This window comes from Acomys russatus, chromosome 29 (genome assembly GCF_903995435.1).
Source record: "Acomys russatus chromosome 29, mAcoRus1.1, whole genome shotgun sequence".
NCBI lineage: Eukaryota > Metazoa > Chordata > Mammalia > Rodentia > Muridae > Acomys > Acomys russatus.
The window spans coordinates 41,858,219-41,884,708 of record NC_067165.1 but is presented as its reverse complement, the minus strand read 5'-3'; the positions used below and the strand labels follow the sequence as shown (position 1 = coordinate 41,884,708).

General features: G+C 44.7%; 1 protein-coding gene across 5 annotated transcripts in view; it reads right to left on the bottom strand.

The window, feature by feature from the left end:
• Rere (arginine-glutamic acid dipeptide repeats) overlaps nucleotides 1-26,490 on the bottom strand; it is a 329,541-nt gene that overhangs the window by 29,521 nt on the left and 273,530 nt on the right. For 4 of the 5 annotated variants that reach the window (XM_051171194.1, XM_051171190.1, XM_051171189.1 and 1 more), the window contains one exon: nucleotides 16,643-16,723. In XM_051171194.1, the coding sequence (XP_051027151.1) occupies nucleotides 16,643-16,723 (81 nt within the window). Of the gene's footprint in view, nucleotides 1-16,642; nucleotides 16,724-17,241; nucleotides 17,367-26,490 lie in introns of those variants that run through there. The other variant, XM_051171193.1, reaches the window with a different exon arrangement.

Below are 26,490 nucleotides of genomic sequence, written 5' to 3'. Positions count from 1 at the left end.
GCAGTGAGCACATAGCCCAGAGTTTACTCTCTGGCTCCACAAAACAATAAAATGTTTGCACATTCAGTTGTGGTATATGCCTGTAAACCTACCACTTGGGAGGCAGAAACAGTACAGCATAAAGAGTATATTACATGTGAAGGCAATTCTGTTTAAAGAAAAATATTTTAATTGAAATCATGTCAAATGTATTTAGAAGCAACTGGACTACCATGTCACCTATTCATCCAGGTTTTTTGTAGTAGTTGTTTTTAAATAGCATCTTGCTACTATGTAGCTTAAGTGCTGAGTCTGTATCTTCCTTGGCTCCCTCACCTTTTGTTTTAATAGGTTTTTTCTTTTTTTCTTTTTTCTTTTTCTTTTCTTTTTGAGACAGGCTAACAGATCTGTGTAACAACAGCTCTAGCTGTCCTGGAACTCTCTCTGTAGACCAGGCTGGCCTTGAACTCACAGAAATCCTCCCGCCCTTGCCTCCCAAGTGCTGGGATTAAAGGTGTAGGCCACCACTGCCCGGTTTTCTTTCTTTTTTTGTTTTTTGTTTTTTTTGAGACAAAGTTTCTCTGTGTAGCCTTGGCTGTGCTGGACTCACTTTGTAGACCAGGCTGGCTTTGAACTCCCATCAATCCTCCTGCCTCTGCCTCCCGAGTGCTGGGATTAAAAGCATGCGCCGCCATGCTCAGCTTGTTGCTGTTTTTGAGCAAAGGCTCCACACACCACTTATCACACTACAAGGATCTTATACTTTCTCTTACCATTGTAGAAACCATTCTAAGCCCCTTTTATGTTCTATTTGGCTATTGTGGGTCCACAAAAATATCACTTATTTTCACTTTCTTTTTTTATTTTTTTGCTTTTTAAAGACAGGGGTTCTCTGTGATTCCATGGCTGTACTGGACGTGCTTTGTAGACCAGGCTATTTTTACTTTTTCAACCACAGCAATTTTTCCATGTTTCCATTGTTCCACTAATAGTCTATGGGTTTGCTATATAGTTAAACTGATCACAAGTCTCAAGCTTGTCTTTTGTTCCATTCCCTGTGTTATTATACGCACATACTTTTTGCCTAATTATGTCTCTGTAAAAATTGGGGCCAGGCAGTGGTGGTGTACAGCTTTAATGCCAGCACTTGGGAGGCAGAGGCAGATCTATGAGTTCAATGCCAGTTTGGTCTACAAAGCAAGCTCAGGACAGCCAAGGGCTACACAAAAAAATTCTGTCTCAGAAAGAAAACAAAACAAAACTGGGTTCAACGAGAGTGAGCACCCTTATTTTGCTCCCTATTGTTTGTTTGTTTTTAAAGACTTACTATTTATTATGTATACAATGCTCTGCCTACATGTCCACCTGCACGCCAGAGGAGGGCACCAGATCTCATTATAAATGGTTGTGAGCCACCATGCGGCTGCTAGGAATTGAACTCAGGACTGTTGGAAGAGCACCTCTGAGCCATCTCTCCAGTGTCCTTTGTTCCTATCTTAAGCTAACAGCAGCTTTACCTAGAACTATGATGTTAGTGTTCTGGGCAGTTACTGTTTTCAGATTAAGAGCATGCCTGACTGTTTGTAGTATACCTTAAGTCATCACTACAAAGAACAAGAAGTGCCAGGCATGGTGGCACACACCTTTAATCCCAGAACTCAGGAAGCAGAGGCAGGTGGATCACTGTGAGTTTGAGGCCAGCCTGGTCTACCAAGCGGGTCCAGGACAGCCAAGGTTATACAGAGAAACCCTGTCTCAAAAAAGCAAAAAAGAACAAGAAGTAACCATACTGCTTTAGAGTGTGACATGCAGCAAACTGCATTTGAGCTTCATGTGGTGGCAAGTGTCTATGACACCAACACCTGGGCAGTGGAGGCAGGAAGATCAAGAGTTGAGGCTGTGCGGTTTAAACTGGTTGTCAGCCTGACAGATCTCTAGTCACGCAGGAGACAAGTCTCTGGACTTTCGAGTGAGGGACTATCTAGGCTAGATTAACCACTGTGGAAGACCTGCTTTCCTGTGGGTGGCACCATGCTGAGAATTGGGGTCCAATAAAAACAGGAAGTGGGAAGTGGGGCTGGAGAGATGGCTCAGCGGTTAAGAGCACTGACTGCTCTTCCAGAGGTCCTGAGTTCAGTTCCCTGCAATCACATGGTGGCTCACAACCATTTATACCCTCTAATGTCTTCTGTCATGCAGGTGTACATGAAGTCAGAGCACTCAGTATACATAAACTATAAAGTTAAAAACAAAGATTTTAAAAATTAAAATATTTAAGAAAAAAGAAGAGATAGTAAGTCACTAGAATTCACTCCTCTCTGCTTCCTGACAGTGGGCACAATGTGAACATCTGCCTCATGCTCCTCCATTATAACTTCCTTGCCATGAAATTCTGTATCCTTAAGCTGTGAGTCAAAATAAATCCCTCTTGCCATATATATTGCTTTTATAGCTAGGCAGTAGTAGGATATGCCTTTAATCCCAGTTCTCAGGAGGCAGAGGCAGGTAGATCTCTAGTGAGTTCTAGGATGGCCAGGACTACATAGAGAAAGAAACCCTGTAACAACAACAGCAACAACACAAAATCCCAACACATGCCTTGAAATCTCTATCATCTAAACAAGTTCTGACTGGAACAGGAAGAAGCTAATGCACACAGGGGCAAGCAGCCAGCACTACAGATATGGGGTGCAGGGTCAGTCACCGGGGGAGCCTGTGGAAACCCTCTTTGGCCAATTTCTGTTTGGTGATTTGCACATCTTTCATAGACTCTAGGACCACAGAGCTGTGCGGGTCATTACAGAACTCTGTCTTCATACAAGCCAGTTCTAACACGAACCAAACAAGTTTGTATAACCAATGCCTTCTTCTGGCTTATAGGCAGTGTCTCCAAATCACTAGGACACAAACAGATTACACAAACTAACATGAAGCTTCATCATTGTGTGTTGGCCAAAGAATCCTACCACAAATCATTAATTTTAGGAGTAAAAATCTCACTTCCTTTCCATGAAGAGTAAACACTGCCTGAGAACCAAGCAAGCACCCAGCACAGAGGTTCCAGGGCGTGAGGGTCAGCTACCTGTAAGACCTGCCCGACTCCGAGTGGGACGGGCCCCGCATTCACATCTAGCATCGCCCTCCAGTGTGTCAGGAGGACTGGGAAAACGCTCTCTGTGAAGGGTTCTCTGTTGCTAGGATGAAAAGAGCTATAAATATGAGGTCAAAGCAATATTTTAAAACAACATTCTAAAGCTGCAACCACCTCTCTTTTGAAATGGAGAGCCACAGAAGATCAAAGGAGCACCACTGTTTGCTCACTGCGGCTCTGGGAGCCTCCTCCCTGCACCTGGCAGAGACCCAGAGGTTGTAGAGCATAACTTTAAACTAACAGAATCTCAAGACAAACTGTACAGCCTAACGTGGAGGCCTATAACAAAAACCGTAGCACTCAAGAGGCAAAGGCAGAAAAAAGGAGTTAGAGGCCAGCCTAGGCTACACAGCCAGAGTGTGTCACAATTTTAAAAAGAAACAAAAAGCGCAAGCTGTACAGTGGTTTCCTGGAACACCTTGAACAAAAACAACATAGGAAACCTACACAGCTCATCACCTCCTGCACTCAAAGCACAAGGCAGCCCAGTGAGAAAAATATCACGTTGCAAAGACATGCTTCTCCCTGCTCCCTTTGCCAGGCACAGAGAGTCCACTAGGCCTGGGCAGCTTGCACAACACCATGCTTAACCTTGGCTCAATCAGCCTCCTCAGCCATGAGCAGCAGGCGGGGCAGGGGAACAGGGTTAAACTTACTGGAAACAAACTTAATCAAAGCTGAACAGTAACAAAGGGCATCAGAAACATTTCTACTGTATCGCATCCCACAGGCTGGCCAGGAGCCCAGAATTTTCATTACAATTTTCAAAGGGAGGGAGAAAAGGAGGAAAAAAATGTTTCACAAAAGCATTATGAAAGCCCCAACCTAGGATGCTCTGTCGCACAACCAAAAATCTGTGAGAGGTTAGTTTTTCAGGGAGTCAAAACCCAGCATGTGGAACCTGGCAGGGCTTTTAAATGGTGGGAGGGGTCCTTAAAACCACTACTGTTCTGCACTAAAGTCTCCAAGCTTCACAGATCATTAAAGGTTTCTGAACCACAGAGAAAGGAGGGCAGAGTTAAGGAAATAAATCAAAAGTTCCTCTGGGATACACAAATGCCTCCTTGGAACAGGCTTTCAGCACGAATACCCTCCACATTAACTACAGGGAGGACTTTTCAAAACAAAAGCAGAAGAGGCTCACGCTTGTTATAAGCAATATACTTTCCATTTAAAGGTTACATGTGCTATAAAAATGATCCCTGCTGTGAGTGTGGAAGAGTGCAAGGAGGCCAGGCTACGGGCAGAGGGCAGCCCAAGAAAGCCAGCGAACAGAAAACCACAACAACACTATTTTGGAGCCCCCTCCCCCCACAAGTTAAGAATCCCTGGGTTAATCAGGGGTATGATGTCAGGGAGGACCAGGGGTCTCACTTCTTCCATCCTGCCCTAAAATCATTTCCTACTAACCAGAAAGATGTCTTTTGTCTTCCTCGTATAAGACACACAGGTGAAGGCGAGAACAGGGACATGACCATGCTGTTTTGAAGCAAGGACCTCTCTCCCATTTCTTAGGCTAGTCCCAGTAAGTTCAGAACAAAGAGAGGGAGCACAGAGGTGGCCGGGAGACCTAAGGGCATGTGGCTTCTGAGCCTGTGCTGTCTTTAGCTCTACTGCAGGTAGATCTCCCCTTGTTAATTTAAGACAAGCAAACTGATCTGCTCCAAAGGACCTCACTAGCATATTTCCAAAACAGAACCAACCAAGTTCTGATCTCAGGAGGCTCGGGACATGAATAATATACCAAGGCAACTGGGTACATGCTTGCCTTAGGCCCCTCAAATAATAAAACATGCCAAAGTCATCATCCTCAATCACCCCCAATCCAAACCTTGCACATAGGAACAAAGAGACAACAGCAAAAGCCAAAAAATACATAACTAAAGTGTCCCTGAAGAAAGTCTTCATTTGAATATTGCTCAGAACTTCAGTGGTTTTCCATCCAAATGGCAAAGATAGAGGATAAAAAATTCCTGAGGCTGTTTTCAAGATAATAAAGCAGCATGTGATGGTGACTCACTAACAGATGAAGAGATGAAAACCCATCAGCAGCCAGGAAGCTTGGAACTCCACACACCTCCATGTGCACAGCTTGCAAGAGTGTACACTTGCTCACATATTTGAAAGGCAAGCAGAAATAGGCTATCGTGGCTTATTCTACAGCTAAAGACAATATTTTATTCTTGATTGGCACAATAAACCTACTGAGAAAAATCAACTATGGGTTTCAATCCTATAATCTGGGGCACAGAGCCTCTGTGCAAACACTAAAACAGGAAGGCCTTCTGCTGCAGCGAGCCCAGGTCCTAGGCTTACTGCGGTGTGACATGCAAGTAAAAGGTACTTTGTCCACTCTACAAAGTGGACAGTCTTGGGCATCTAGGCTTTTGATGGTCTTAAAAACAGTAACTAAACATATTCATGCATATTCATGAGGCTACAAAAGATCTCACACTCTGAATATAAATATGCACTGTACACAACAAATGTGTGTACGCACATAATGGAAATCCATAAGAGGAATAAGTCTTAAGACTATAAAACTTATCTACTTTTTTTTAATCTTAAATAAAAAAGTTCTGCGAGGACAGCTGAGCTAGTTGTGAAGGGGTGTGCATGCAAGACTCCAGAGCCCTGCGGTTCCAGCAGTCCACAAGGTGGGCATTTCAAGAGCAAGCTTAGCTGGCTCACAACAGGGAGCTCTGTGAAGGGAGCTCCCTCTCTCCTAGGCGCACATAGCACAGGTCTTGCTTCCACTGTACCAAATGCTCCCTCGACTTTGTCAGCTGTAACTGCACATAAGTCTCAATGCCCAATCCTCAGAAATTACAATCCCAAAATTCAGATGACTCAAAACACGAACAGAACAATCACTTTCCCAAAGTCAAAGAAGAAAAGACAGGGGAGGACAGAATGGTGCAACTTTAACTGAAAAATTAAACACCCAGGGACGGGAGTGTAGCTCAGTAGTGACCACCCAGGGACAGGAGTGTAGCTCAGTAGTTAAGTCCGTGTCTAGCATGTGTCAAGGGCCTGGGCTCAATCTTCAGCAGTGCCAAAATAAAACAAAACACCAACAGACAACACTTCTTAGAAGAGCTGGGGAGATGGCTAAGTGGGCAAAGTGACTGTCATGCAAGTAGGAGGAGCTGAATTTAAAATCCCCTAAACTACCAGATGGGATGGTGCATGCCTTTAATTGCAGCACTCGGGGAGGCAGAGACAAGTGAATCTCTGTGAGTTCGAGGCCAGCCTGGTCTACAGAGCAAGTTCCAGGACAGCCAGGGTTACATAGAGAAACCCTGTCTCAAATACCTCCATCTCTCAAATCCCCTAAACCCATCCATCCACCTTAAGAGCATATGCCCTCCCAGCACATCTCTACTGGAAAAGGGGGACAGGAGAATTCTGGGAAGCTCACAGAAATTGAGGACAGACACCCATCTTATTTGTTCTCTGACTGCCACAACATGGTGTGGTATTTGTGCACTTTGCTTGTATACATGGGCGACTGCACACAAACACACACAACTTAAAAAAAAATACAGCGTATGGTGTTAGTGCATGCACGCCTTTAATCCCAGTACTCAGGAGGCAGAGGCAGGCAGATCTCTGTGAGTTCAAGGCCAGCTTAATCTACAGAGCAAGTTCCAGGACAACCAGAAAAACCAACCAAAAAAGTGTGTGTGTTTGTGTGTGAAAAATCACCCCAAAGGAAAGAACTAGCCTGTTCACGTTTCCTATTCGTATAATACAGAGATTTTCAAATGACATAAAACAGAATGCTGCTTTACTCTGGGGTAGAGTGTGTCTTTTCCCACTGGTGAACAGCTGGGACTTAAGTTTAGTGTCTACCTTAAGTCTCCAAACAAGGTAGTTCACTGTTAATCTCCTACAATTAAAATGAACCAATTATTTAAGGATTATAATTTCAAATATACTTTACAATATATACAAATATACTTAAATTAAAAATATATATACTTTATAATATTTTCCAAACATCAAGCCAAGTTTTCTTTTCCTTAAAACGGGGGTGGGGGTGTGGTGGGGGTTGGTGAAGAGATAGTTCAGGGGTTAAGAGCCCTCCCTGGCTGTTCTTCCAGAGGACCTGCGTTGCTTTCTCAGCACCTGCATGGTGGTTCACAACTGTACGTAACTCCAGTTCCAGGGGATCTGGCATCCTCATACCAACATACATACAGGCAAAACACCAATGCACAGAAAAATAAATAAATCTTAAAAGAAAAGGGATAGTGTGTCACATCTGTCTCCCAGCCTGGTCTTGCCCTCAAGAGCTGGGATTAGCTGGGCAACACCATGCCCAGTTAGATGCAGATCCAGGGCCTCATGCATGTTAGGCAAATACCCTTCCAACTGAGCTACTCCTCTAGCCCTGAAAGCTAGATTTTCAAGTCAGAAAGGATTTACAAATCTTAAGAGTTGTCAATAGGGAATAATGATGGTCCTTGTAGGCAGCAAGATAGTTCAGTGGATAAAGCACTTACTGTTAAGATTGGCAATCTGGGGACTGGAGAGATGGCTCAGTGCTTAAGAGTGCTGCCTGTTCTTCCAGAGGTCCTGAGTTCAATTCCCAGCAACCACATGGTGGTTCACAACCATCTATAATGTGATCTAATGCCCTCTTCTGGTGTGCAGGTGTACATGATGGCAAAGCACTGTATATATAATAATAAATAAATAAATCTTAAAAAAAAAAAAAAAAAAAAAAAAAAAAGGACCGGCAATCTGAGTTTGATCCCCAAGCCCACACACATACACACACAAATAAATGTTTTTAAAAGTCCATTTCAGGGTTGGAGAGATGGTTCACTGGTTAAGAGCATTTGCTGCTCTTCCAGAGGGTCCTGAGTTCAAGGACCCACATAGTGGGCTCACAACCATCTGTAACAGAATCTGACTCCCTTTTCTGCTGTGCATGAAAACAGAGTGCTCATATACATAAAATAAATAAATAAATAAATAAGTCTTTTTTAAAAGGTCCATTGCAGCTGGGTAGTGGTGGCACACGCCTTTAATCCCAGCACTTTGGAAGCAAAAGCAGGCGGATCTGAGTTCAAGGCCAGCCAAGGCTACATAGAGAAATCTTATCTCAATAAACAAAACAAAACAAAAAGTCCATTATTAACATAGTTTCTTTCTTTTTTTTAATTATTTATTTAAACCACATTGGTGGTTTGAATACATATATGTCTGTCTGAGGGTGCCTGATCCCTTGAACTGGGGTTACAGACAGTTGTGAGCTGCCATGTGGATGCTGGGTATTGAACCTGGGTCCCCTGGAAGAGCATTCAATGCTCTTAACCGCTGAGCCATCTCTCCAGCTCACAAACACAGTTTCTACGAACAATGCATAGCATGAAGTTAAAGTGCTCTAGTTGCAGCTCTGTCAGGTCTGTCTGTGTAAGGAAAGAGTACAGACAGGTCTAAGACACACACTGCAAACAGCAAAGGGCCAAGGCCTCTGCTTTTTCTTTTCAACAGTGGCACCAAGTTTCCTTCATAAAAATCACACACCTGCTACATTCACACAAGGGAGCCAGCCACACCCTCTTAGATTACCTTAGTTTAAAAAAACAGTGCCTAGTGGCATGGTGCCCTATACCTGCAAGCCTAGTACTCTAGAAGATAAAAGCAGGAGGATCTCTAGTTCAAGGCCAGCCTGTACTACAAAAACCCAGACTCAACCAAACAAAAACAAAACATGCAAATAACAGACAGACCCAGGCCTTAGCTACAATGTCATAGACAACTTTCAGAATAGGAGCTGCTACAGCAAGCACCATAGCACATTTGCTGCCAAGATGCAGAGCCTCAGCTAGAAAGCCACAGCGAGCACCCAGCCATCCAAACAACAGTGGCTCCTGAGGGGCTCTCCATCTTGCTGGTGTTTACTAACCCTCAGAAGCACTCACATTTCTTCCTATGCTACCAGAAGAAAGCAACACTTGAAGATATTGTTTTGTTGTTAAGTTGTCATTTTTTTAAAGGGGGATTTAAAAAAATATATTTAATTTTAATTTATGTGCATTGGTGTGGGGATGTCAGATCTTGGAGTTGTAGACAGTTGTGAGCTGACATGTGGGTGCTGGGAATTGAACCCTTGTCCTTTGGAAGAGTAGGCAGTGCTCTTAACCACTCATCTCTCCAGCCCCTTGTTTTCAAGTTTTTAAAGACAGACATCAGCCTCCTTCTGCCTCTCAAATGCTGGGATTAGAGGCATGTACCATGACCACCCCGTGGGTAAGACTTTTTAAATATAAAATAAGAAGTTACACTGGGCGTGGTGGTGGATGCCTTTGACCTTGGCTTTGTAAGTTCCAGGAGAGCCTGGTCTACAAAGCAAGTCCAGGACAGCAGAGGCTATTACACAGAGAAACACTGTTTCAAAAAACAAACAAACAAACAAACAAAAAGGAGTTACGACTGGGGTTTTCTTTCTTTCTTTTTTGATGTTTTGAGACAGGGTTTCTCTGTATAGGCCTGGCTGTCCTGTAGACCAGGCTGTCCTCGAACTCACAGAGATCTGTCTACTTCTGTCTCCCCAATGCTGGAATTAATGTTGCGTGTCACCACACCTGGCACAACTGGGTTTCTTTTCATATTTAATTTTACTTGTTTCCTATTTATTTTATTTGCACATACACTCACACACAAGTACACCTTCAGAGACCATAAAAAGAAGCCAGACCCTCGAGCCAGAGTTACAGGTGGTTGTGAGATGCCTGACATGGGTGCTAGGACATGAAGTCAGGTCCTCTGGAAGAACATCAAGTGCTCTTGACCACCAGCCATCTTTCCAGACCCACAACTGTATTTCTAAGAGAAGAAAATGAAGCAAGAGGAGCAGGAGCTGGAGAAAAAAGGCTATGTTAAGAAACCCTATGACTGGGCCAAAGAGCTGACTCAGTGGCAAAGATACTGGCTACTCTTCTAGTTGATCCAGCACCCACAAGTTGGTCACAACCACATTAAGCTCCAGTCCCACGTAACTCCCTCTTCTGGCCTCCACCAGCACCGCATGCACACACATGTATGTACATTAAACATTTATGTACAGGCAATAAGACTTGTTTAAAAAACAAAAGAATGAATACACCTTGGAGGTTTAGGATTTGAGACTGTATAAGTAGTTCCTAAACTTTATAGACACTTGAATTACTCAAACACCTATTTTTTTTTAATATTTATGTATTTATTTATGTATTATGAATATGGTACTCTGCCTGCATGTAGACCTGCAGGGCAGAAGAGGGTACCAGATGACATTATAAATGGTTGTGAGCCACCATGTGGTTGCTGGGAATTGAATTCAGGACCTCTGGAAGAGCAGTCAGTGCTCTTAACTTCTGAGCCGTCTCTCCAGCCCCTCAAACACCTATTTTAATAACAATAACAGGGGCGGACAAGGAACCTGATAACCTGTACTTTGCACAGAGTCTTGCCTGTGAACAGTTAACACTACACAGTATCTGCACTGGAGGGAAAAGTGAAAAACAGAAAGCTTTTCAAGTGTTGCTTTGTGGCTGGGACACAGTTGCTTGTTCTCAGAATCAACCCAATCTGGAAGTGCATGCTTTCTTATCTAAGATTAAGCATTGAAATTATTTACCTAAGATTATAATCTGCAATTAAATAAAACTTCATGCACTGGAGTGATTTTTAATCTAATGTTAACAGAAGCTTGACTACTCATTCATCCACCTGGGAAAACATGCTGATAACCGGCCATTCTGCCTGTAGACCTAATCCACACAGCACAGCTCTCCACACCATCAGTGGAATCTGCCCCCAGAAACAGAACTTACTTTCATGCTATCTAGCGTATTAAAAATTTAAATCTCGTGCCTGGCAGTGGTAGTGCATGCCTGTAATCCTGGCGCTCAGGGAGGCAGAGGCAGGCAGATCTCTGTGAGTTCTAAGCCACCCTGGTCTATAAAGTGAGTTACAGGACAGCCAGGACTGTTACAGAGAAACCCTGTCTCAACACGACGCCCCCAGCACGCAAAATAAATAAATAAATAAATAAATAAATAAATAAATAAATAAATAACTAATAAATAAATAAAAAAAATAATAAAAATAAAAAATAAAAACTAGCTGTCCCTTCTTGGGCAGTTCAAAGCCTGCAAGCTCTAATTAGGGCCCAGATCCTCACACAACCGTCTTGTGCACAAGCTCATCCCTAAGGGTCCTGTTTTACAACTGCCTCATCTTCATCTGCAGCCATGATACAGAACGTCTCGTCTCTCACTGAGAGACAGGGAAGAAAATAAGATGCAATATTCGCAGACTACCACTTGTACTTACAAACAACAAGAGTTTAATATTTACTGGGGTAGTTGCTGAAAACTAAAACTAAGATGAGACAGGTATACAAAACTAATGCCTCTACATCTTCCCTCTCTCCACAGGCTGCCTCTCTAGGTAGGGTGCCTCTCCCCTACAGAGCTGAGCCAGATCAAACTGTTTCTTTGCTCATCAGCATCAGCATTGCATCTGAGACAGGAGCCACTCTTCCAGGATGGTGAGGGTGCTCCTGCCCACACTCCACTACTGGTAACAAGCTGTATATAAAGCCTTCACAGTACAATCACCCAGGTGCCACTCTTCTATTCAAGTAAATCAGCCATATTTGCAGAGTCAAGAGAGGTGCATCTTTATAGCCCAAGTGATCTGGAGATTTTTTAAGAGATAGCAATGTAGGGGGGGGGGGGGGAGAGGTATTTTGGAATCTGTACTGTAAGGAAGGTTCCCTGTGGGTGATCAAGGTCAGAGTCTATTAGGCCTATTTATTTTTCAAGTATTGTTTTTAACATCAAAGGCCAAAGGCCATGTAATTAATTCATCTACCCAGTATCAGAGTGATAGCACTTAGAATTGAGAGGCCTGGCTTGGAGGATGTCAAGTTCCAGAACACCCTAGAGTGAGATCCTGTGTGGCGCAGAGGGGCTGGCCCTGTCTTCTCAGAAGTGCAGGACACTTGGTAATGTTTACACAGATGCACTAACACTCCAAACCCACTGTAAACCGGTTGAGAGATCAGTAATGGGCAGCCAGTCAATCTGAGACACTTTGCTCATTCCTAGTATTTTATCACTAATTATACATTTTATACGTATGTTAAAGAAAGGCTAATGGGGAAGGAGGAAGGAGAACTGGGTATCTGCACAGCTGTAACAGTAAAAAGATCTAACTTGTAGTTAGTTATTCTCTCGGGTGCCATGAGGTTAACATGTAATACCCATCCAAGTAACCCTCTATAAACAGTTGGCTTTCCACAACCACAGCCACGATTCCCACTTCAGTGGGCAGCAGCATTCAGGAAGCCAGACCTTGTGCCTGTATAATGCACACCAGAAACCAAGTCCATGCCACAGGCACGTTCTTCCTACATAAGGGCCTGTAAGATGAATGGGAGGAATGGGATTCTCACAGGATGCTCCAGAAGTACAAAGGTCTGTTCTGACCCAGGTAGTCCCATAGGCACGCTCCTCCACCTTCCTAAGTAACTCAAGAGGAAGGACAGTGACTGGTGGAAACAGCTCCAGAACACCATGTGCACGTGTGCCACAGCTTGGAGGGAAGGCACTTTTCTAGTAGGTCGAAATCCAGGGTTTGCTCTCCCGCAAGCATGCAGATGCACACACACAGACTTGATTCCAGCAGAGGGTAATAGAGCGGGATAAATAATTTTTATATGCTCTTTATAGATACCACCTCATTTAAATTTTCATGCATGTCCTAAGAGCTTGGAGTTATCATCCATTTCACAGGACTAAAGAACGCAGGAAGGATTCAATAGCCTGCCTGGGGCCCACAGCACGAGCAGTAGAACAGCAGCAGCCCAGGGGAGCAACAGCTAACAGTTCACTAGCCTTCCTTTTGATTTTTCCAGACAGGGTTTCTCTGTGTAGCCTTGAACTCACAGTGATCCACTTGCCTCTGCCTCCCAAGAGCCAGGATTACAGTTGTGTGGCCAGCGCCTTCCCCCCCACCCGCCATCCTTTTTCTTTACAGTTTTTTTAAAAATTATTTTTATTAGCCAAGTACAGTGGTGGGCGGTGCAGGTATTTAATCCCAGCACTGAGGAGGCAGAGACAGGCAGATCTGTTAGTTTGAGGCCAGCCTGGTCTACAGAGTTTAAGTTCCAGGACAGCCAAGTCTACACAGAGAAAATTGTCTCAAAAAACAAACACCAAATAAACAAAAAACCAAAACCAAACAAGCCCCTCCCCCAAATCCTCCAAACCAACCAAACCTTCCTTCTCCATATACACACACACGTGCGCAGAGAGAGAAAGAGAAGAGGGGTGGGGGTGGGGGAAGACAGAGACAGAGACAGACAGACAGACAGACAGACAGACAGACAGACAGACAAAGATTTAGGAGATTTAGAATAAGAGCACTTGCTGCTCTTTACACTGAACAGGGTTTAGTTCCCAGGACTTTTATGGTGATTCATAACTGCCTGCAATTCTAGTTTCGGGGGATCAAATGCATACTTGTGACCTCTGCAGGCACCAGGGACTCATGTGGTACAAAGACATACAGGCAAAACACTCATTGACACAAAATAATCTTTAAAAATATTTATTTTGAGGCTGGAGACATGGCCTAGCAGTTAAGAACACCCACTGCACCTGGGCATGGTAGGGCACGCCTTTAATCCCAGCACTCGGGAGGCAGGCCGGTCTCTGTGAGTTCGAGGCCAGCCTGGTCTACAAAGTAGAGTCCAGGACAGCCAAGATTACAAGAGACGCCCTGTCTTGAAAAACCAAAAAGAGCACCCACTGCTCTTCCAGAGAACCCAGGTTCAATTCCTAGCATCCACACTGTAATTTACAACCATCTGCAGCTGTCTGTAACTCCAGTTCCTGAAGATCCACCAAAATCTTCTTCTGGCCTCCTCAGGCAAAGCATCCATATACATAAAGTAAATTTTTTAAATGTAGTGTATCCATTTTATTTGTACCTCTGAATGCCACACATGTGCTGGATCTCCTGAGCTAAAGTAAATAGGGGTTTAAACGCCTGATGTGGGTGCTGGGAAGTGAACTCTGTTCTTCTGCAAGAGTAGCAAGTGCTCTTAAACTTTTGAGTCATCTCTCCAGGTTGTCCCAGGCTTTGACACCCCACTTTTTTTTTTAAGGTTGACTGAGAGCATCTATCTCATGAGAAGAAACACCATTTCAGCAACAGTACCTTCCCAGGAACATGTCAAGATGTGATCTGAACTTTCCACAACACCAAGCTAAAGCAGCAGAAGCTGTCAAGAGAGACCGGGTGCTATAGCTACTGGCAAAGCCAGCAACCGCACACAGGTCAGCTGAGCCCTGCCCCGAAGCCCAATCAGCTAGGCTTCTTGTGGATGGTAATACCTTTCTGGTATTTCAAGTCATAGAATAGCGAAGAAACAAGCTAATATCCAACAGAAGAAAATGTGGCAACGTGTCTAGATTACAAGAATTTTCTATGAAAAGGATCATAATAATAAGATTTTTATCAAGCGAGTTCTGGAACACTGGTACCTGTAGAATCTATCTTCTGCAGCAGAAATGAACAGTGACCTTTGCCCCACCCCCACCCTGTGGGCTGTAATGATTAGCCTGGCTAGGTCAATAGCTAAGGAAAACATAAGACAAGTGCCTCTCCCAGCTGATTAGAACAGATTTACCCAACTCCTCCCAGGCAATCAGCAGGGAATGGGACATACGGTACTCAGGGAATGTGCACAGCTCTCCAGGGCTGCAGACCACTCTGCTGTACTCTAGTGACAGTGCCCACATGCCTCATGCCACGGCTGGGCAGAGAAGGAGGCAGAGGCAAAGGCTGGCCCAGCACAGCGGCCTGAGTCAGAACATGCTGAGGGCAAGCAAGAAAAGAACAGATGAAGTCAGGGGAACCGACTTCCAATTAGGAAAACAAAAACAAAGGCCACCAACTTTAGGACACATCTACTCACTGATTTTTCATCCAGCCCTAAGAAGATCGCTACATTGGAGTCAAGCCACCTTTTATTTATTTATTTTTGGTTTTTTGAGACAGGGTTTCTCTGTATAGCCTTGGCTGTCCTGGACTGGCCGCTAACTCACAGGGATCTGCCACTACACCCAGCTGCCACTTGAATTTTTTAAAGTATATAACAAACTTAGAAAAAAGTAAGACTCTCAGAAAACTTAAGAATGTCTACATCACTGCTGTTCTGCTTGCTCTCCATTAACAAAATTTCTTCAGAACCTGTTCTGGAAAGAGTGAGAAACACAGATTGTTTCCACAATGCATTGTAACATCCATAGTGTGGGTTGTCAACGGCATTCTCGGAGGCCCACCTCAGCACGTTTAGATGCACAATTTTAACTTAGTGATCATTGATTGGAGTTTACTGGGATGTACTTGGAATCTCAACCTTTCTCCCCATTACCAGTTACCAGAATTCTAAACGTATTCTATATTAAGTGTCCAGAAAAACTGTTCATTTTTAAAATGAGAAAGAATATTAAAAACCAAGAGGATATCAGTAAGCACCAACAAAAACCAAAATACCACACTAACCAAAACCTCTTATCCACTGTTCTAAGGGATAGTCTCCATTCACACCTCTCTTCCTAAACCTCAAGTGTAGCCAGATTAAGTATCAATCACAACCCTCCCCCTCCCAGGCAGAGGTACTTCCGGTCACTGGGTCAGGCCCGAAGCCACCGGCAGGGTGAGGTGGGTGGTCCTCCCCCGCCTTCCAGGAGGCAGGCAATTACAGGTAAATAAGCCTGTACCCTTACAGGACGGCCTTCTAGGGACATCCCCTCAGTACAACCTCCCACAGCAAGTTCCTCAGAAATAATTGTCAGCATTTGACCCTTGGCTTTTGAAACAGCAAAGGAATTTTTTTAAAGCTCCCATTAAGCAAGTAATAAAAATCCTTTTTCACTACAAAGTGTAAGTATTTAAAGCTGGGGCAGTAAAGATTTAAAAGAATGTTTCTAAAACACAGCAACATTAAATAAGGGGGAGGGAGGGAGGGAGAGAGGGAGAGAGAGGGAGAGAGAGAGAGAAAGAGAGAGAGAGAGAGAGAGAGAGAGAGAGAGAGAGAGAGAGAGAAAATCCCAGCAGAATTCCATAAATCTCAAGTCTATCCTTTGGCTTGGTGGATGACTTTTGACAATTACCAAATCCAAACTAGCGATAAAATTCCATTTCCTAACCCAGCCACGGGATTTAAAATTAGATGTTAACTCTCCAGCGGTCCCTTCCCCCAGCTAAATATTCTTCCCGTTACAAGGCGTTCTTCTGAGGATAAGCACAATATGTCACTCTGCTATCTGAAAATCACCAGCTGAAGAGAAGTCAAGGAAGCAGTGCGCACGGAATCGGAGGCCAGCCGGAGGCCGGCACAGCGCGGGCTAAAGGAACCATTTCCTAAGCCTAGACTACGAAGCGACAGGAGCAGAGCAAAGGAAAAAACCAAGTTACATAAAGTCCGACTGTACTCACAGTTTCCTTATTGGGAAGCAGCTCCTTTCTGATTCTGAAGAAGTTCTTGCCGTATTGCCGTAGCCCCTTAACGAAGCGTTTCTGTGATTATAAAAAAAAAAAAAAAAGTGAGATGTAAAAACCAAAACCAAAACAGGATGTCAGCAAAGCAAAGATAACAACGATCAGCAGAAAAGCAACCACAGAAAAGTCTGAGCTCGGGAATACTAGCCAGGCTGGAGGCTTTCAGCCGCACAGCTGGGGCCTGATGGCAGGGCAGGGCAGCCCCCGGCCTGTGGGGACCACAAGCAGCGCTGCGCGTTTCGGGAAAGGCAACCAGAGCTAAGGCGGCCTCCTGAAACCACAGGCTGCACGAAGGTGCAAACAACAAACAGCCCGCCTTACAGGCAATAAACCAGCTTAGTCGCTTTCCACCCGCGGAAGCAGCTGCCTTCGCATAAGTGTCTCCGGCCGATTGGCCCTCTTCCCACCCCTGTCCGAGGAAGCCCACAAGGAGCCCGCAGCCTCAAGCCGGGACCTTCTAGGGTCGAGCTACGGGCCCGCTCGGCCCACCCAGCCAGCAGACTTTCACTTCGGCCGGCTCCACAAGCAGCTCCCACCTCCGATCCGAGCGCGACCCGTAGCCACAGGTAAGGAGGCCGCGCCCGTTCCCGGGCTCCACAAAGCGAAGGACCAGGCTGCCGCGGGCTGCTCGGCGTGTGACCGCGGCGGGGCCGCGCGGGACGCGGGGCGCAGGGAGCAGGGTGCGGAGGGCGCCGGGGGAGGAGGCTGGAGCGCGGCGAGCCCGGCGGCGGGAGGCTGCAAAAGGCGGCCTGGATCGCCGCCGCGGCCCGCTCGGCTCCGCCCCGCCCGGCCCCCGCTACGGCCTTCTCGGGGTCCACCCTGTCGGGGGGAGGGGGGCACCGCAGTGGCGAAACTTGCTCCCCCTGCGGGCCAGGCCGCATGCCCACGGTGAGGCAGAGAAACCAGCGCCGGTCCCCACCCCCGTGGGCCACTCCGGCCCTCTGCTGAGGCACTCGTTCCAGCCAGGCCAGGGTATCAGCCTGCACTTCGCAACTGATCACCACGGAAGCATCCCAGCCAATAAATCAGCTGCCCATCGCGAAGGCCTCACACTCTGCGTGTTTGAGATCTGTGGGACAAACGCAGGGAAGGGCTAGACCTGGCCTGCAAGAGCCATCTGCAACCTCCTACTCTAGTCCTGCAGGCTCTGCGAGTTCCGACTTCTTCCTTCGCTAGGATATGACTCATCAGTGTCAATTTTCAATATAATTGATATAGTTCGGTAGGAAATATCCGTGAGACACAAGAAAGTGGCACAGACTCCTTGGTACGAAGAGCAGACTTCTAGTACTCGACTCCTGCCTGCATCAGTTGCATATGGTCAACAGGCATCCTTAGCTGCACAGAGCATCCCCACCTAAACCAGAGCAAGAAAGAACTCTGTCCTCAAGGAGCACCAATCAGCCCAGACAAGCAAATAGGTATGGGTGGATCTGGGGCCTATGAGGAAAGCAGCAGAGGAACAAAGGGTGGTTGGTAGGTGGAGCTAGGAGGAGGAAGCTTGCTCAGCTTGACTTAAGGGAAGTGACAAGAAAGAGCCTAAGCCTGCCAGGTGGGCTCCAGCTGGACTTTAAATTGGCCAGGAAGGACACAGGAAGATTCTGGGAGCTGCCAAGAGGACAAGGTATGCAGAAAAAGTGGCTGCTTGCAGATGAGACTGAGAGGCCAGGGAGGATCAGGCTGCACAGAGCTTTGAGGAGTTAGGATCCAAAGGTAGGACCAGTGGATGAAAGCCCTGGGGAGGCCCAAGTGTTGGCTTGGGAACAGAGCAGCATAGAGCTGGTAGGAGATGAGGCCCTGCGTTCACTTTAGTAACATAATGGACACCTACACGAGGAGGGACTTTGAAAACCCTTGCAGGACATGTCTTAAACTGTGAGTGGCTTCAGCAGGTAAGATAAGGGCACGTGGAGTCATCAGTCACTACAGAACACTGCACAGTGCTACCTGAACCAGAGTAAAGAGGCAAGGGCATCCCATCTGTGTACCAAGGGAGCCCAGAAGACAGATGGACTACTGTGGCCTTTGGCAGTCCAGAAGAATCTTCATACCAAGGCATGGAACAGGTTACAGGGGGTGGGAGGAGACACTGTAGGGTTGGAGGGGGCTTTGAGAAGAGGAGATGGGGCTGTGGGAAATAGTTTGGGGGGTGGAATGCCAGAGTGCAACAAATGTAGGGTTCGTGTCCAGCAACATACAACACAGTATGTCCTCTTTTCGGAAGAGAGGACTGAAGGCTGGCTCCAGAGCACCTGGCTCCTGTGACAGAGGAGGGTAGACAGTTCAGAGTTCGTGCTTTCGCAGATCATGAGAAACCCCCTTCAAAATAGTAGTAATTATTAAGTATGCCCCACATCACCCCCACCTAAGGAAGGTCTACGTTACTCCCGTTTTACAGACCAGGAAGCTGTGGTGCAGATAATTAAGAAGATCGGTCACCCAGCCTCACAAATCCTTATGTTTCCTGCCATTCCCTTAAGAATCTCAGTCTTTTGTTGGCTGTCCTGAGACTGTACACTTTCCAGTTCATTTAACACCAGTGTGCCAGTTCTTCAGTTTTGAAAACAGCTGCTCAGCCCTTCCTTCCCACCCACCTAGTGCAGGTCCAAGTCCCACCTCCAGCCCTCCCTCCTCAAACTCAGCTCACCATAAAGCCTGTGACATGCCTCTACCAATGTATTTATCAGAACTACAGATTTTAAGAACACTCTGCAACCCTAGCACTAGGAATGTGGAAGCAGGAGGATCCAAAGTTCAAAGTTATCCTCAGCTACATAGGAAACTTGAGGACAGTACAGGCTACATGAGAAAACAAAAACAAGAAAACTGCAGCTTTACCCTATGAGCTCCCACTCTTTCCCCAGCCTTGCCAATAACACTTAACCCAGCAGGACAGTGTTCATACCCTGAGCCCTGATGTCAAGGGTGGCCTGCCTTCCTCGCCAGATATGTCATGATGCTAAACAGTCTGTCTCCCAGGTTCATTTCAATATAGACTCAAATTCCTACTGCTCCAAAATCAAAGTCCTGTGACCAGCCGTTCCCTTTCCCTCATGTGCTCGGTCTGTAAACTCTCCTAAAGACAGCGACCCTATCACAGGCCATGTTCCCTCTCTCTAGCACTGGGCAGTCACTATTCTCCCAGTTTTTGAAACAAGTGAAGTCAACTATGCTGGAGTTAGTTAATCATGGAAAGAGAGTAAGAAACATGGGGGCTTGCCTAAAATTCCAGCACTTGGGAGATGAAGGCAGGAGGATAAGGAATTCGAGGTCATTCTTCTGTACACAGTGAATCTGAGGCTTCTCTGGCTAGATCAGACCCTGCATTAAGAAACAGAGCAAAGGGAAAAAACCAGGAACAAATGAACAAACAAAAACACCAAACAAGAATCACCACAGAAAGGTCCAGTGTGAGCTCTGAAAGCAGAAGCTCTGCTTCCTGTAAGCCAATTCTCCTCATATCACCTGGCCCAATTATTTTCTTAGCTTCTAAATATATTTTGGGGGCTTGTTTTGGTCTTTCTACTCACCAAAACTCCCAGGATACTCTCCTGTTGCCCTGGCTGTAAGTTTCTCACAAGATGCTCACTAGCATCTCCGAGGCTACATCTATGATCCAGTCCCACCAAGTACACTCACTTGACTGTCTCACAGGCATTTCAAACTAACTATACTTCCAGAAATGTGAGTCTGACATCTGACAGTGAGTGTAGATCTATTACTGCTGCCCATGCATGACAAATAAGTGTAAAGTACTCCTGGCCCCACTCTAAAAAAAAGAGGAAGTAAAAGCTTCATGTGGCCTGTGCTGTTACTTCTCTATGGAAAGCCACAGGCCTCAAAACCAGCAAAACATCTGCTTCTCAGGATGGCTTCACCTTGTGGTTTACCAGAAATGCAGAGTGGTCTCTAAAACTGAAACGAAGTCAACCCCTCAGAGCACATGGTAGCTAGACAACGCTAGTCTGTGAGCCTGGCTGCTAAGGCAGTCAACTTACTCCATTCCCTCTGTGTACCCTTCTTTCCACATGAAGACCTTGCTGCTTTGAATAGTCATTTAATAATTACAATGCTGACATGTTTACAGAGAGGGATGCTAAGCAGCTAAGTTCATGGCCATGGTCTGTTTCTTTCTTTTTTTTCTTTTTTTTCCCCAGAGCTGAGGACCGAACCCACGGCCTTGCTTCCTAGTCATGAGTTCAGACTTTTTTTTTTTTTTTTAAATATGAATGCTTTATCTGCAGAAGGGGGCACTAAATTACATTATAGATGGTTGTGAACCACCATGTGGTTGCTGGGAATTGAACTCAGGACCTCTGGAAGAACAGACAGTGCTCTTAACCACTGAGCCATCTCTCCAGCCTCATGGTCTGTTTCTTAAGTCTTCCAGCAACTGAAGATGAAGTCAACACTTTCAAGGCCTCGTGTATTATTTCTCTGTTCCTGACTGTGTGACATTAGAATGCCAGGCCGTCAAGGTGACATGTGTACATTTAAACTGTGGTAACCGGCTCAGCCATACACTGCCAGTGCTAGGTCGCCCTGCTTTCTGCTCCTGGGCTTTCTATCATCCACACTTGCATGTGTGGAAGTTGACAGTGTTTCTTTGGTACTTTTAACCTCCAAGCTACCTGAGTGTGTACCTTGGGAGCAAAACCGCGCCCTTTTCTATTTATGTACCCTCAGCACCAGGTGAGACCTAAACAGAAACATGCACTTATCTATGGCAAAGAGGTTATTCTTGGTATTCCAACTCCATTCACGAGTAGTGACACAGGTTGGTCACCAAGTTCCTAGCTGGGAAACCTTAACTAAATGGTTAAAGACACTTACTGCTCTTGCAGGGGGATCTGGGCTTGATTGCCACCACCCACACAGCTGCTCACAACCAGCTGTAACTCCAGTTCCAGGGGGAACTGACACTCTCTCCTGGCCTCCAAGGGCTCCAGACACACACATGGCAGGTATATGTGAAAAGCACTCATTCACATGAAATAAACACATTATTTAAAAAAAAAAAAAATTGTAGTGTGAGTGCCAGGCCCAGTGGTTAAGAGCACTGTATTATCTTCCAGAGGTTCTGAGTTCCATTCCCAACAACCATATGGTGGCTCACAATCATCTATACTGGGATCAGATGTCTTCTTGTGGCATTAAGACCTACATGCAGATAGAGCACTCATATACATAAAATAAAATTAAAAAAAAAAAAAAAAAAAAAAAAGAAATCTTTACAAAACAAAGTGTGAGTGCCAGTATCCAATATCATTAAAGTTGGGGTCAGCCAGTCTCCTTCTCCCTCCTTCCCTACACTCCCCTCGCTCCCTCTCTGAGAGAGTACATGACGCCATAATGTTAAAACTCACTGAATGTGAAAAATCTGGCCATCATTAAAAGGTTTCTGGGTATACTACAGCCAGAGAAGCTTCTGTCAGCATTCACCTATGTTGAGCTATACAACCTTCACTGCAGCCTGGTGGGAGCACACAACACGCATACCAGTCATCTGCTCTTAAAGGAACAGTGGTTTAATTATGGAAAACAAAGACTTTTAATATTTTCCTCATCATTTAATTATCAAATTAGTTTATGTTTGGATTATGTTATATTAAGAATGCTTTGCTTGAAAAATTGCTGTTTTGCTGGGCGTGGTGGCGCACGCCTTTAATCCCAGCACTCGGGAGGCAGAGGCAGGTGGATCGCTGTGAGTTAGGCCAGCCTGGTCTACAAAGTGAGTCCAGAACAGCCAAGGCTACACAGAGAAACCCTGTCTCGAAAAACCAAACCAAACCAAACCAAAACAAACAAACAAAACAAAACAAAAAAACCAACCAAACAAAAAAAAATTGCTGTTTTGGAAAAAAGAAAAAATAAATAAATAAAAATTGCTGTTTGTAGTTAAGAACTTTTGTTGCTCTTCCAGAGGACCCAAGTTTGGTTCTGAGCACCCATACCCAGCAGCTCACAAATACATGTAACTCCAGCTCTAATGGAGTTCACATGCTCTTCTGGTCTCCACAGGTCCTCTCACACATGACACACTGACATACACAACATAAAAATAATCTATCTTTAAAATTTGACATTTTGCCAGGATAGCCAGGGCTACACAGAGAAACCCTGTCTCAAAAAACAAATCAAATCAACCAATCAAACAACAAAAAAGATATTTTGGGGACTGGCAAAGTGGCTTAGTATATAAAAGGGCTTGCAGCTAAGCCTGACAGCCAGAGTTCCATCCCTAGGATCCTAAAAGTAGAAGGAGAAAACTCCTACAAGTTGTTCTTTGGTCTCTAAATCAGCCCTATGTCATGCACACACCCCAAACATCCTAACACACACAAATAAGCAATATGTAAGAAAAACATTTTTAATAAAAATGGCTGCTTTAGTTTCATAAAAAAAATTTGCCAAATTCTGGTTTGGGATTAGGACAGAAATGCCAGCCATTTCTGAAAAGGCCCTAATCATACTTCTTTCATTTTGTGCTATGTATATATGTGAGGCTGTGTTCTCAATGTTGATATTATAAAATCTAAATATTGAATAACTCTGAAAACCTCCAAAGATGCTTAACATCCTGCATTATTAAATACTCAACTAAGATTTCTTTTATGTCAATAAACACATCCATGTCACTAGTATGCAAATATATTTTCATGGCGAATAAATAGTAAAATTAGATGCAAATTAGATGCCAAATCATCTTCAAATACATTTCTCTATGGTTTATGATCAGTATATATTTGATTTATACATCTATTTTATATATCCCTCTACCAAGGGCCACCTAACAACCTCAGGTGGAAAGAGGTTGGAAGGAGAGAACGAGAACATTCAAGAGGTTCTCTGTAGTCTCTTCTGCTTCCCAGAGAATTCTGACATGGCTGTTTAGTTATAGCCATTCCTGAAATGGAAGATACTTACAGAAATAAAGAGAACAAGGCTGAAATGCAGCAACACTACTCTTCCCCTACAGGAGAATGTGTTCTGAGGTTCCTTATGCTTTTGCCTGGGCAAATCCGCCTGAACCCTGAGTACATAACTGGGTCCGGCCAGCTACTGTGCTCTCCTGGCCCCCTTGACGGACAACTAGCTGGGCTAAACAGGAAGCCTCACTAACAGCCAGTCCTGCTGAAGAGCACACGTATTGGCAGTGTGATGTGTGTCTTGGCATGGAGAAGGTGGTGAGGTGCTGCCTAGGGCAGCAATAAAATGGCTGCACACTACTGTCCATAGCCATTGCCTCAGGCTCTACTGGCAGGGCCTTCCTTGATCTTTTGCCTTTGGAGGCAAAGCTTCTAATAGCTCCATTTTAGAGATGAGGAAATTATATGGTATCCTATGGTACCAAATCCTTGACTCATGGCTGGGGAGAAGGTGTGAAAGGTGACATACATCAACAGGGGGAGCCTAGAGACTGTGATGGGGGTGCAGACTTTAAAAGCAACTTATAGGTCAGGCCTGGTGCAGCATACCTGTAATCTCAGCACTCTGGGAGGCAGAGGCAAGTGGATCTCTGTGAGTTCAAGGCCAGCTTGCTCTATAGAATAAGTTCAGGACACCCAAGGCTACATAAAGAAACCCTGTCTTGAAAAGCCAAAACCAACCAACCAAATAAACAAGCAAGGTACTGGTTGTTGCTTCTTTCTGTTTTAAGATTAAAGTATTTTTAAGGGTCTATATATGGGGGCTGGAGAGATGGCTTAGTGGTTAAGAGCACTGCCTGCTCTTCTAAAAGACCCGGCTCCAATTCCCAGCACCCACATGGCAGCTCACAACTATCTATAACTCCAAGATCTGACACCCTCACACAAATTAAAATTAAATAAAATATTTTTTAAAAAGTCTATATATGGGGGCAGTAGTGGTGCATGCCTTTAATTCCAGCACTTGGGAGGCAAAAGCAGGCGGATCTGTGTGAGTTTGAGGCCAGCCTGGTCTACAAAGTGAGACTAGGACAGCCAGGAGAAACCCTGTCTCAAAAAACAAACGAACAAACAAGTCTATATATGGGCAAGTAAAGGTATCCTCTTGTCTCAGCCACTTGCACCTTGTTTGTCTTTTATGTAAAATTCCTGCCTCCTGTAACTAACTAAATAAAAAAATAAATAAACGCTCTGAACATTAAATTGGACAGAGTTATAAGGTAATGGGAGAACAGGAGAAAAGTATGTCTTTGAAGATCGGGTATGCCTCTACCCTAGCTCACATGGATGCAGGGTTCCCTCAGAAATCATCACTTGCTCAGTCTGACCTGCGTCTCCAGCAGGGAGGAGAATACAAGAGACCTCCGCAACATTAGCCACTGGCTGAGAGCTTTCAAAATTAACTCCCTCTGGTGAATTTTAAATAGTGTATCACAGTCAGAAACTTGCTGTGACTTCTCCACTTGGTCCTCTTACATAACAGTTTAGAAAACACTGTAGGTATTGAAATGAGTCCCACTGTGAAAATGGTTTTCTCCTCTACCCTGTTTGCTGCACAGAACTTTATGTTAATAATGCATTGGTTCTCAGGGGACTGAAGAGCAGGCAGATCTGCAAGTAAGCAATCTCCAGTCACCCTCCTGACCACAGAGACAGACACAAAAGTGTGAGCCCTTCAGCAAGCAAGTAAGAAAACGCTATCCACTGCTCTCTGAAAGGTAGAAGCCAGGACAAAAAACATGTTAAATGAAACTAATGAGGGGTCTTGGGTTAGAGCAGAGTACTGACCCCTTTCTACAGGGTGCCCTGAGTCATGCCAGCTCCTGTTGTACAGCTGCTCTGACAGCTCACTGGGTTCAGCATATAGTCCTCTGGTAACCAATTAACATCATCCCATATCTAAAATACATCCTTCTCTGAGAGTCACTACTATACTCCTCTGAGATGTATCATTTGCTTTTAGGTTTAAGCACTTACTATACTAATGAAAGGTGACCTGGTGAAGTGCCATTTTGGTAAAGCATAGCACCACAATGTGCCTAGGAAGATACCATTTTCTGTCCCCAGTTTAAATATACTCCATGGTTAGTGTTATCCCAATACAGTTGAAAGTTTAATTAACTTAGAATTTCAGCATAACAAACTGATAGGAATCTTTTGGGACGGACGTGGTGGCACACAACTTTAATTCCAGCACTTGGAGGCAGAGGCAGGCAGATTTCTGAGTCTAAGGCCAGCCTGGTCTATACAGCTCCAGGACAGCCACAGTGAGACCCAGTGTCAAAAACCCAAAATAAATAAACACTACTTTTTTACTGGTTATTACAAAATCTCTATTTTATCTTTTACACTCACACTCTATTGAAAGATGGCAAAGTTCCAGAAACACTGAGGAACTGTAAAGGACCATGTAGGGGTCCCACATTTTTGTTGAAATATAAAAAATATTTTTAGGGCTGGAGAGATGGCTCAGAGGTTAAAGGCACTGATTGCTACTCTAGAGGCCCTGAGTTTAATTCCCAGCAACCACGTGGTGGCTCACAACCATCTATAATGAGATCTGATGCCCTCTACTGACCTTCTGCAGGTAGAGCACTGTATATATAATAATAAAACAAACAAAACAAAAAACTTCTAAAAATATTTTCTATAAATTCCACATAAAAGAAAGCATCTAAATGACAAATTTTCAGAAATATCAAACTCATCTTCAAAGGTTTCTAACTATCTAATAACACATTTTGGGTTTTATGGGTTCCTTGATTTTCTGTGTATCTGTGTTTTGCTTGGATGTGCCAGAAGAGCTCAGAAGAGGGTGTTGGATTCCCGGAAACTGCAGTTACAGATGGTTATGAG